Source organism: Antennarius striatus, chromosome 7 (genome assembly GCF_040054535.1).
Source record: "Antennarius striatus isolate MH-2024 chromosome 7, ASM4005453v1, whole genome shotgun sequence".
Taxonomy (NCBI): domain Eukaryota; kingdom Metazoa; phylum Chordata; class Actinopteri; order Lophiiformes; family Antennariidae; genus Antennarius; species Antennarius striatus.
The window spans coordinates 16,314,224-16,327,059 of record NC_090782.1 but is presented as its reverse complement, the minus strand read 5'-3'; the positions used below and the strand labels follow the sequence as shown (position 1 = coordinate 16,327,059).

Here is a 12,836-nt window from a genome sequence, read left to right as displayed (position 1 = left end):
TGTCCTCCTTATGTTATTTTCCTTCTTTATGCGACGAACTGAAGATTCATTTATTCCGTAATAGCGCCCGGGTGCCGCATAGCTTCTACCTTCCTTCAACATGTCCAGAAGTTTAACTTTTTCTGCTATATTTAGCATCTTTCTTTGCCTTTTGGGTGGGTTGTCAGGTGCTTTTGCCGATGCAGAACGTTTCTTTGACATTGTGGGTTTTGTCATGGAGTAAATTTGCAAACTTAAATTTGGCAAGCTGTACAGAGACGAGGTGCCAAGACTGTTCACGTTTGTCAGTCCTTTAGCCAATCAGGATGCAGAACACAATGCACTGTTAAAAAAAAAAGCATTAAAAAACTGCATTAAAAAAAATCTGTGAAACAGCAAATCCGTGTAAATTTAACCATGTTATAGTGAGGGTCCACTGTATTTTAATTTCAATTTTAATTTATTGTAATGTTCCCTGTAGGGAAATTATTAATCCAGTGTAGCACACTGGTTAGTAGTTGTGCACATACAGTATATACCGTATTGGCCTGAATATAAGACGGTGTTTCTGCACTGAAATAAGGCTGAAAAAAAATAGCGGTAAGACAAAACAGAGAAGAAAAAAGAAGAGATAACAGAAAATGGAGAAACGTAGCGACAATCTGGAGAAAAGTGGGTGGGGTCCTTGGATGGTAGCAAGGTTGGTGCCACTCACCATTCATTTACAAATGTGACTGCACTTTATTTACATATTTAAATGTTCAGATATTAAGATGTGATAGACAGTTTTTTCATGATTTGAATGAGGCAAAATAAAATGCTTTTTCTCTCGAATATATTGTTATAATCATTTGTTTCAGATGTACTGTAATTATTTTCTGTATAAAAATTAAATTTGGTGTTCAAAAAGTCTTTTTTCAAACTTGAGTCGTGAAAAAGAAGGGGTCGTCTTATAATCAGGGTCATCTTATATTCGGGCCAATACGGTGTATATACAGTGTATTGTGTACGGGTTGGTAGCAGACACACACACACACACAAGGGGCCTATAGGCATGCAAGTGAGGGGGAGGTACAGTGGCGGAGAGCTCCTTCATGGTACACCGCCAATGAGCAACTTATAAAGGGGACGGCGCCTTGCTCAAGCGTCACACAGTTCCTGCAGATTTGTCGATCCATTGATTTGCATCCATGATAACAAATTTCCCATTCCACCAAATCCCAAATTGCTGTATTGGATTGAGATCTGGTGACTGCGGGGACCATTTGCATACAGTGAAGTCATGTTCAAGAAGTCAGCCTGAGATGACTCGAGCTTTATGACATGGCACTTTATCCTTCCCTGAAGTAGCCATCTGAAGATGGGTACACTGTGGTCATAAAAGAATAGACATGGTCAGCAGCAATACTCAGGTAGGCTGTGGCGTTGCAACAATGCTCGACTGGTACTAAGGGGCCCAAAAGTGCGCCACGAAATTATCCCCCACACCATTTCACAACCAGCCTGAACCATTGATACAAAATGGCTCCATGCTTTCATGTTGTTGATGCCCAATTCCTACCCTACCATCGGAATATTGCAGAAGGAGAAGAAGAAGTACACTTTAATGATCCCCGTAGGGAAATTATATTTTCACTCATGGTTAGTGTGTTAGTTAACATGCATATCAGACTTCATACCAAACATATGAAAACAAATGTATTAGTATTATAACCCAAGCGCACCCAACGTAGTCAAAAATCAACACAGTGACGTAACGAATTTGTATTGACAAATCAGGGGTTGTGCTGGGCGGTCATTGCGCAGCTGTAGATGAATGTTAACAGGCTAACTGAAGAAAGAAAGCTAACTAATGGTGAGATTGGGAAAGGAGCTAATGTTAAAGGAAAAGGCACCTGTCAAAAGGGCAAGTATGAATAGTGATTCAAAATGAAGAGGTAAACAGCGCTCTGCTAAAGTATGGGTGTTGCTTCAAAGCCTTACGGTTTAATATGTCCTTATCTACACAGCAGGTCTTTCAAGGAAGTTGCAACCAACAAAACCACAGAACAAACAAATGGCCTAGAAAAAATGACCAGCTCTGTAAAGTCTGTTGAGACAGCAGAATGACATTACAAAACACGTTTACTTATTTAATATGCAGAGTCTGCTTCTGGGAAAAATAAAAGTAATAAAATATTAATAGAAATGTTTTTTTTTTTTCACCAACTGACAGATTGTGGCAACTGATGTCAGAAGTACCTGGTGCGATTGTTGACATGTGACTGGAACTATGATTTCCAAGACTGTTTTAACACCACATTTACTGTAAAAACCGGCAAGATGGCAGTCAAAATGGATATAACCCTGAAAGAGGTATAATAACACAAACAATGATAAGTTATATTTTTCTGTTTTACTTATTTGTAATCTCAACAAATCTGGTGTTAAAATCTCTGAAGTCTCTAGTCTTAAAACAATACTTAAAGATTGTTTTGTGGCGTAATTTAAATCTGTGTAAAAATGTGTTTTTTCAAAACACATTTGTGATTTTGAAAAGAGTGCGTGGACGGTAAGCTAAGTTTGCCGGGGGTTGTGAAGTCACACATTAAACCACCTCCACATAAATTTCGTACCAGGCATAACAAGCATAAACAGGGCAAAACGGAGCCAACACCAAAATCAGGAATTGCCTCCAGCAGAATGATTGTTATGCATCCCATGACGAAATTGGAAACAAAACAATTAACAATCACCAAAACTTTGTTTTTGTCCACTGCTTCTCTGTGCAATGGTTTTGTTTTTCCAGTTTGAACACCCCCATCTTAGTGTGTTGCAGAGAAAGAACTTTATATGGAATCTGTCCAATATTCCCTGTCTGGAGCTATACATCGATATTTTAGATGGAGAACCTCTTCAGAAGGTTGTGAAGTCAGTCATCCATCAATACCTGAAATTGGTAACACCCAAATGCTCTGATTTCCGGAAGTGTGAGTATAAATTTTACTCAGTAAAGTGTCTTTTATATGGTGTTTTCATGCATCTACACCAGTGATAGCTACGGCCAAAAACATATATTTGTTGATTTCTCATTCATCAGCCTAATTCATTTGACTTTGAAGCAAATGTCAACTCAATGACTCTGACAAACAGCAGAATTTGGCAGTTTAAATGTAGAAGTCATTATTAGTCAATATTCGAGCATAGAAGTGAGAGAATTGTCATTGGTGCAGACTTCAGTGGACATGTCGGTGCAGGAAAGAGGTGATGAGGAGGTGATGGGCTTGTCTGGTATCCAGGAGAGGAATACAGAAGGGCAGATGATAGTTGACTTTGCAAAAAGGGTGGAAACAGCTATAGTGAATACCTATTCCAGAAGAGGCAGGAACATAGGGTGACCTATAAGAGTGGTGGTCGGAGCACACAGGTAGACTACATCTTGTTTAGACGGTGTAATCTGAAGATCAGTAACTGCAAAGTACTGGTAGGCAAGAGTGTAGCCAAACAGTATAGGATGGTGGTGTGTAGGATGACTCTGGTGGTGAGGGAGATGAAGAGGGCAAAGGCAGAGCAGTGGACGAAATGGTGGAAGCTGAAAAAGAAAGAGTGTTGCATGACTTTTAGGAAGGAATTAAGACAGACTCTGCGTGGTCAGGAGGTACTTCCAGATGACTGGACAACTACAGCTAATGTGATCAGGGAGACAGGTAGGAGAGTACTTGGTGTGTCATCTGGAAGGAAAATAGATAAGGAGACTTGGTGGTGGAATGAGGAGGTATAGGAGTATATATAGAGAAAGAGGTTAGCTAAGAACAAGTGGGACACTGAGAGGACTGAGGAGAGTAGACAGGAGTACAGGGAGATGCAGCGTAAGGTGAAAGTAGAGGTAGCAAAGGCCAAACAAGGGGCTTATGATGACTTGTATGCTAAGCTGGACAGTAAAGAGGGACAGACTGATCTATACAGGTTGGCAAGACAGAGAGACAGAGATGGAAAGGACGTACAGCAGGTCAGGGTGATTAAAGATAGGGATGGACATGTATTGACAGGTGCCAGTAGTGTTATGGAAAGATGGAAACAGTACTTTGAAGAGTTGATGAACGAGGAAAACGAGAGAGAACAAAGACTAGAAGAGGTGACTGTTGTGGACCAGGAAGTAGCAAAGATTAGTCAGGATGAAGTGAGGAGGGCAGTGAAGAGGATGAAGGGTGGAAAGGCACTTGGTCCTGATGATATACCTGTGTAGGTATGGACGTGTCTAAGAGAGGTGGCAGTAGAGTTTCTGATTGGCTTGTTCAAAAGGATCTTGGAATGGAGGAGAAGTGTGCTGTTGCCCATTTTTAAGAACAAGGGAGATGGGCAAAGTTGTGGCAACTACAGAGGAATAAAGCTGATGAGCCATACAATGGAGTTATGGGAAAGAGTAGTGGAAGCTAGACTAAGGGCAGAAGTGAGCATTTGTGAGCAGCAGTATGGTTTCATGCCAAAAAGGAGTACTTCAGATGCAGTATTTGCTTCGAAAATGTTGATAGAGAAGTACAGAGAAGGCCAGAGGGAGCTGCATTGTGTTTTTGTGGATCTGGAGAAAGCTTTTGACAGGGTGCCCAGAGAGGAACTGTGGTATTGTATGAGGAAGTCTGGAGTGGCAGAGAAATATGTTAGAGCGGTACAGGAGATGTATGAGGACTGTAAGACAGTGGTTAGGTGTGCTGTAGGTGTGACAGAGGAGTTCAAGGTGGAGGTGGGACTGCATCAGGGATCAGCTCTGAGCCTCTTCTTGTTTGCTATGGTGATGGACAGGCTGACAGACGAGGTTAGACAGGTATCTCCATGGACTATGATCTTTACAGATGACATTGTGATCTGTAGTGAGAGCAGGGAAAAGATGGAGAAGAAGCTAGAGAGGTGGAGGTTTGTCCCGGAAAGGAGAGGAATGAAGGTTAGCCGCAGTAAGACAGAGAACATGTATGTGAATGAGAGGGACCCAAGTGGAAGAGTGAAGTTACAGGGAGAAGAGATCAAGAAGATGGAAGATTTTAAGTATTTAGGGTCAACAGTCCAGAGTAATAGAGAGTGTGGAAAAGAGGTGAAGAAGCGTGTACAGGCAGGGTGGAACGTGTGGAGAAAAGTGTCAGGTGTGATGTGTGATAGAAGAGTTTCAGCTAAAAAGAAAGGTGTGCAAAGTCAGATAAAGTCAGAGGCCGGACTGAGATGGTTTGGACATGTCCAGAGGAGAAATAATGAATATATTGGTAGAAGGATGCTGAGTTTTGAACTGCCAGACAGGAGGCCTAGACGAAGACCAAAGAGGAGGTTTATGGATATAGTGAAAGAAGACATGAAGGTAGTTGCTGTGAGAGAAGAGGATGCAGAAGACAGGGTTAGATAGAGGCAACTGATTTGCTGTGGAGACCCCTGAAGAGAAAAGCCGAAAGGAAAAGAATAAATGTATAAGTCATTATTACCTCACAAGACGTTTGGTCCAAACCCATAAATTCACATGGTAATTGTGTCAAAATGTATTCAAATGTAGACAAAATAATAAAATAATAAAATACCTTTATAGTTTAAAGCAATCTTTGTAGCCACCATGAAACTAAAGTGATTGTATTGATCTTCTTATTAACCCTTCACCAACTCTTTTCATCAAAATCCATGATTGGAGTAGCCCACCTCATGATTCTAACATCCATCCATCCATCCATCCATTCTCTTCCGCTTATCCGGGGTCGGGTCGCGGGGGCAGCAGCTTAAGCAGGGAAGCCCAGACTTCCCTCTCCCTAGCCACTTCGTCCAGCTCCTCCGGGAGAATCCCAAGGCGTTCCCAGGCCAGCCGGGAGACATAGTCTCTCCAGCGTGTCCTGGGTCATCCCTGGGGCCTCCTCCCGGTAGGACGTGCCCGGAACACCTCACCAGGGAGGCGTCCAGGAGGCATCCTAACCAGATGCCCGAGCCACCTCATCTGGCTCCTCTTGATGCGGAGGAGTAGCGGCTCGACTCTGAGTCCCTCCCGGATGACCGAACTTCTCACCCTATCTCTAAGGGAGAGCCCGGACACCCTGCGGAGGAAACTCATTTCGGCCGCTTGTATCCGGGATCTCGTTCTTTCGGTCACGACCCACAGCTCGTGACCATAGGTGAGGGCAGGAACGTAGATCGACCGGTAAATCGAGAGCTTTGCCTTTTGGCTCAGCTCCTTCTTCACCACGACGGATCGATACAGAGTCCGCATCACTGCAGACGCTGCACCGATCCGTCTGTCGATCTCCCGTTCCATTGTACCCTCAATCGTGAACGAGACCCCAAGATACTTGAACTCCTCCACTTGGGGCAGGATCTCATCCCCAACCTGGAGAGGGCACTCCACCCTTTTCCGACTGAGGACCATGGTCTCAGATTTGGAGGTGCTGATTCTCATCCCAACCGCTTCACACTCAGCTGCGAACCGCTCCAGTGAGAGTTGGAGATCACGGCTTGATGAAGCCAACAGCACCACGTCGTCTGCAAAAAGCAGGGACGTGATACTGAGGCCACCAAACCGGACACCCTCAACGCCTTGGCTGCGCCTAGAGATTCTGTCCATAAAAGTTATGAATAGAATTGGTGACAAAGGGCAGCCTTGGCGGAGTCCAACCCTCACTGGAAAGAGATGAGGTCCATGGAGCTGGAGGAAGTCTGGGAGCAAGGAGTTGTTGGGCAACTGAACTAGATAAAAAGGTGTTCAGTTCATCACCTTGCTCCGTTTTCCCCTCCACTACGCTTCCTGCTGTAGCCTGTGATGGTCCTCATACCTATCAAGACATTCTGCACCTGGTTATGCCCCAGCTGGTTCTACAGTTTCCTCCTACAGTCTGTTTTGGCCTCCCTCAGGCTGAGTTTTACTTCTTCTTGAGCCTCCCTCATGTCCTCATTCCCACGTCTGAACATCTACTTTTTCCTGCTCAAGAAAGCCTTGACCTTCTTGGTTACCCAGGGTTTATTGATAGAGTTTCACTTGACTGTTCTGCCAGGGATCACCGTGTCCACACAGAAGTTCATATCACTTGTTATAAGAACACCCGTCAAAGACCTCCCCTTGTGAGCCCACAATTACATCTCAGTTTGTGGTCTGGAAGCAGTCCTTGCGTCTCCTGACCTGCAGGGTTGTAACCAGCAACCTCTTTACCAGAGGGATGTATGTGGGCAGCAGAATCTAAAGTTCTTCTCTGGTCGTCTTTGATAGAAAAATATCAAACTTATGTCATAGAATTTTTGTTTTTAAAAGTGTATGAAATAAGTATATGCATAAGTGTATAAAAGCTGATATTAAGCTCCTATGTGTCAGGAGAGCTCTGATATGACTTCTCAGCACACTCAGACACACACAAAGAGAGGAGAGAGAGAGAGAGAGAGAGAGAGAGAGAGAGAGAGAGAGAGAGAGAGAGAGAGAGAGAGAGAGAGAAGGAGACGAGACAACAACAAGAGAATAAGAGAAAGAAAAAGACTTGAACCTCGATAGGTATAAGGTAAGTAATGAACCTGCCTTTCTTACTTATACTCATTTTCAACTGTTATCCCAGGCTAAGGTTGGTCTGACTTTGACAAAACTTTTAATTCCTTTATGCAATAATTCCTTTATCTATGTTAATATGTTTTGAATAAAGATCAACAGTGCTCTGTACAGCAGTGAGTGTGTAGCCTTCGGGCTGTCCTTAATAGCACAGTACCATTGCAAATGATGTGGGTACTACAGTTACAATTCAAGTAAGACGTGACAGAATGAACGAGGAAAATAACTATTTGTGAATGGTAAATGTTTGACATGTTTTGTTGACTATATGAATGACCCTTTAAATTAAGCAGAATGTAAAAAAATCAAAGTATTTTATTTGTAAAACAGAACATTATCATCAGAACATCCGTAAGGGACACATAAAAGTTATTGAGATATATGAGATAGTAACTAACAGAGTTGCATAGTCATGAAAAGTTTGACAGAATATGAACAGATTATGAACAGCATATTATTTGTCATTCAGGTAGCCAGACAGTGTACCCCACCCTTTTGTGGTGGGTGAGTACATAGAGTGCAGTCATCTTTCTTGCATTTTGCACTTGCTGCACTTGTTTTCATTTATAGAAGATTATTTTTAATTACACATTTTTAAATTCAATTCTCATATAATCTATTTGAATGATTACCATATAAAGTTGTTGAATGTGGAAACTGCTGGCCAGAGTTTCTACATTTTGATACGCACACACATTCCTTGGGCTCAAGGTTCTCACACATTTACTGAGTTAAACACACACACAGACACATAGACAGACATCAGGTTGACATGCCATAAATAATACTTTATGCATAGTAATTTCTACCATAACAGACAGGTTCTCTGACTACTATTGTTTCTTCACATCTATGGATGGGCTTCTACAGATTTGAATCATTTTATTTTTGAAATTTAATAAGATAATGAGGAATCCCACTGAATCTATTTATGATTTGATTCAGTAAATACATATTTATAACATTACATTTGGTCCTGTCTTAAGAAAACTTCTTACTCCTGCATCATTTCTGTTGGGACAGACCAAGCACGTTCCACGTTTCCTGCTTGCAGTTTGAACGACCAGAGAAATTAGGTGAGTCATCAAAAACAGTCTCTTTGGAGACTCTGTCCTCTCCTAATATGAATTTTCAGCAACTTATAACCCAGTTGCTCCAGGAAAATCCTCTTTTGATGAGTTCCAAAATGATCCACTGTTCCAGTCCTTGTTTATGTCACTCTATGTTACAAAGGCAATGCAATGTTGGGGAAACATGTTAACCTTCCTTTTCAACAGTTCTTCAGCCAGGATATAAGATGTAAAGTTATAACCATTCAGTCCGTCAGCCACTACAATCAGGCCCTGATTTTTTTTAGGTGCTTCCCGAGGTCATGTATACACCTGCATATGCCAGGTACTAAACTTATGGTTATGTTAATTTCCTAAAGCCTTTTGAAAATTATACAGTGGGAAAATTATGTGCCCAAGGGGATTAATAAAGTACATTAAAAAAGCCTTTGATTTAGCACGGAAATAAATATCTGTACGTGCTGCCCACACAATTTTTAACATTTTTTGGCTGATGGACTTCATCTTACTCAATCAGGAGTGAAACTGTTCACCTCTAACCCATTTCAGCTCCTGCATTATCTGTCTGCAGATGTTGCAGACAGATGATCCACCAAGGATCAGAAACAATAGGAGTTATCACACTGAGAAGACAAAACACAGGGAAACGAAAACCATGGGAAGGAATTATATCTGTCTGTCTGAGAGTTTTATTTGTTCTTCAACCCTTTGTTCCTATATCCTAGCTCATGCTTTGTGTATATTCTATTTTTCTCAAAAGTTGATTTTCATTTCTTTTTGGTTATAATTAAATCAGACTTCTTCTATTCTGCCTCTGGGTCCTAGGTCTCCTTGTACAAACTGTTACAGCATGCAAATCAATAAAATCATATCATTAAACTGCTGCTTTGTCAAACACAACCTTGTCTCCAAATTTTCGTGCAGCAATATGTCAGAGAAACATCTCCAGCCCAAATTCAGCCAGTCTCAGGTGGTTGAGCTCATGAAGAGGCTCTACAGGCTGACACCATTAGAAATTTATTCGCTGCCAAGTTATGAAGATCAAAATTTCCATGTGGCGGCCAGTGAGGGTGGTGAGTACATCCTGAAGATAATGAACTCAAAGGACAGCAAGAACCCTGCTCTGATTGATGTTCAGACGTCTGCCATGTCCTTCCTGCATGACAAAGGATATCCTACCCAAACAGCTCTGCCAACCATCTTTGGACAGTTAATGAGCCTAGAAGAATTAGGTATGAAACCAGTCACACAGATGAGACATGATTTAAATCAAAAATGAACGACAGTGAGTTAATTGATGTTAACTGACCATGCATTTCCAAAGCATCCTAAGAACGTTTGTCATGTTTATAATCATGTTTTACAAGTAAGTTTCTTTACCTGTGGAATGTTCTGAGAAAAATTTTGGGCATCCAGCCTGTTATTCAAAAATGTTGCTTCAGAGACTTGTTTTTCCCCGAGCCAAATATGTACATTCGTGAGCATTTGTAAAATGGGCGAAGCATTGAAGTTGAGATTTTGTTTTTATATTGTGTGTCATTGCTAACAAAGGTAAACTGTCAGCCACAGTGTAGAAAATTAAGATATGAATGGATCTAATGTTGCTGTTTTTTTGTTGCTGTTTTTGTTTTTTGTAACTTTGACAGATTATGGATATGGCTGTCAGAAGTACCTGGTGCGATTGTTGACTTATTTGACTGGGACCATGGTTTGCAAGGTTTCTGTAACATCACAATTACTGTATGAAACTGGCAAGATGGCAGCTCAAATGGACACAATTTTGCAAAAGGTACAGTGAAAATTAACCTCTTCTGAAGATCAGTTACTTTTTTGTCATGTCACAAGATCTGGTTTAAAGAAGGCCTGGATTGTTGTGACAAAGTTGTATCTTGAGACATCCTTTTTAAATTGTAAGTGGCATTATCATTTTCTGTATTGGTGCTAGGTCAAAGAGTCCGTAATTCATTTGTTAATTCATGCAGTTATCTACTTGAAAAAGAGACGATTGTTACAGGCAAGAACATGCAAATTTCACACAGAGAGGAACTGAACTTGTAAACTTGCTGTGAGGCAACAGCAATGCTGACTGCACTGGTCTGCTACTTATTTGACAAATATACTTTTCTTAGAATCTACTTGGATAATGCACAAATGAGCTGGGAAATAAAGCAAAATTATAAAAGGTGTCTCGGTTCAAAAACAAGAATGTGTCCATCATTTGGGAACATTTGGACCGTATATCAAAAATATTAAATTAATTATTATTAAATTAAATAGTACATTTAATTTAATAATAGCTGGTGCAAATGTTTGTAATAATTATGATTTTGAATTAAATTCACGTTCAGCCCCAATGTATAGCATTAGAAGTTAATCTTTAAATAGAAAAAGTTGTCCATACTGCTGCTTTGTTTTTTGTTTATCTGTATTGTTGGCCTGTTCCCAGCTGGAGCATCCTTATCTTAGCATGTTGCAGAGAGACAACTTCATATGGCATCTGTCCAGGATTCCCATGCTGGAGGCATATATTAATTTCTTCGACGGAGATCCTCTTCAGGAGGTTGTAAAATCTGTCATTCATCAGTTCAATACCTCTGTGATCCCCAAACTCTCCTATTTCCGCAAATGTGAGTATAAACACGTTATCATCTCTGTCATTGCGATCATCATTCTAGAGGGATTTTAATGCATTTACATCAATCATTTACAGAAATCAACTGCTGTAGCTAGAAGAAAATAGTCAATTTCCCATTAATTTGTTGATCCTATTCAAGTTTGTCTCTGTGTAATTATGAGCTCCAAGGTTAATTGGAAAACCTCATATAAGCTATAGAATTGCATGTAGAAAATCACAAAACTGTCCAGCAACTACCTTTGAGAAGCTTTAGAAAGAGAGGTGATAAGTCGTTTTGAGAAGATGTTTATCTTCAACTCCTTTAAAGATTTATGGTACAGCGCTTGTTAAAAAAATGATCATAAGAGAACAGAGAAGTGTTGTTTTAGGGTAAAACATATTCAAGCAATTTAAATAGCAGTGGAGTCACAAAAGACGATATTGTGATAACATTTCACATTTAGTCAGATAATAAATTGCAAACAATTTTAGCTTTCAATTTAAATCAGTGATGACTGCATTAATCTTCTGTGCTGCCAGTTTGAACATGTCTGGGCATAATTAGTATTCAAAATGTAAAGTGTGTATTTTTTGCAACCCAAATTATTTAAAATTTTATTAATTATTTAAAAATTAGTATTCAATTTTTAAATAATAATTAGTATTCAAAATGTAAAGCATGTATTTTTTGCACCATAAATATTTTTTTGGCAACATAGATAATTAAAAATGTTTTATGTCACTGGAAATTATGTGAAAGTATGGTCAATATGGTTTAGTAAAATTAATGAGGAACTTTCTGCATATGTGCTGGTTTGTAAAATCTATTTTTTCTTTCTGTCCTAAGGCTTAAACCATTCTGACTTAAATCAAATGAATATTCTGGTACAACCTAATGAGAGTGATGGCCACAGAATATCTGGCATCCTTGACTTCTGTGACATGAACAGTGGCTGCTTCATCTACGAGCTAGCCATCACCATAATGAACATGATGTTAGAGCACCAAAACCCCATCGAGGTGGGTGGACATGTCCTCGCAGGCTGGGAAAGTGTCCTTCCACTCAACAAGCCGGAAAAGGATTGCCTCTACGTGCTGGTGCTGTCACGCTTATGCCAGTCAGTGGTTTTAGTTAATTATGAGATCATTCAGAATCCAGAAAATAAAGAATACTTTATGTTTACAAGAAAAAATGATGCCCAGATTCTCAGTCAACTTTGGGAACTGGGAAGCAAGCATGTGGAGAAAATATGGTTTCAGACTGCTGCGGGATGGACAGAGGAGGACAAACATCAGGGTAAAGTCATTTAGATGGCATAAGGTGATGTGAAAAGTATGTTTAAAATAAGTTTGGAATGAATAAAAGAAGTAAGATTGGTAGATATTACATATAAATGCTATCCAAATGTATTCATTTCCGCTTAACTTCTTAAATTGTTTAGATTTCACTGCAACTCTTTGAAAAAGTTAGGGTTTCAAAGGTTAGAGGCAGCGTGTCTGTAGGATACAGGAAAAAGACATTCACAGAACCCAAATGATCCATTTCAAAAAATGCAATCAAGAAGCCAGTTGGTAAACACCTAAGTGGAGAAAAATGTAAATCTTTGTTTAGAATGGGTTTGAATGGGTATACAGTCTATGACTA

General features: G+C 40.2%; 1 protein-coding gene across 5 annotated transcripts; it reads left to right on the top strand.

Moving 5' to 3' along the window:
* The first annotated feature begins 2,270 nt into the window (after positions 1–2,270).
* LOC137599255 (hydroxylysine kinase-like) lies at positions 2,271–12,559 on the top strand. Of its 5 annotated transcripts, XM_068320074.1 has the most exons (7): positions 2,271–2,334; positions 2,768–2,948; positions 8,494–8,583; positions 9,502–9,809; positions 10,224–10,366; positions 11,024–11,204; positions 12,039–12,559. In XM_068320074.1, exons 4-7 carry the CDS (start codon positions 9,506–9,508, stop codon positions 12,500–12,502), a joined length of 1,092 nt encoding a protein of 363 aa, XP_068176175.1. In that variant the 5' UTR covers positions 2,271–2,334; positions 2,768–2,948; positions 8,494–8,583; positions 9,502–9,505; the 3' UTR covers positions 12,503–12,559. The 5 variants fall into 5 exon arrangements, with proteins under 5 accessions (XP_068176175.1, XP_068176176.1, XP_068176174.1 ...); XM_068320075.1 differs by lacking the exons at positions 2,271–2,334; positions 2,768–2,948 and having other exon boundaries at positions 6,449–8,583; positions 9,149–9,650; positions 9,747–9,809; XM_068320073.1 differs by lacking the exons at positions 2,271–2,334; positions 2,768–2,948 and having other exon boundaries at positions 6,449–8,583.
* The last annotated feature ends 277 nt before the right edge of the window (positions 12,560–12,836 follow it).

Coding starts and splice junctions, on each gene's coding strand:
- LOC137599255 (XM_068320071.1), top strand. CDS start 9,428: ATGCAAATCAATAAAATCATATCATTAAACTGCTGCTTTGTCAAACAC. Junction 10,367..11,023: donor TGGACACAATTTTGCAAAAG/GTACAGTGAAAA, acceptor GCCTGTTCCCAG/CTGGAGCATCCTTATCTTAG. Junction 11,205..12,038: donor ACTCTCCTATTTCCGCAAAT/GTGAGTATAAAC, acceptor TTCTGTCCTAAG/GCTTAAACCATTCTGACTTA.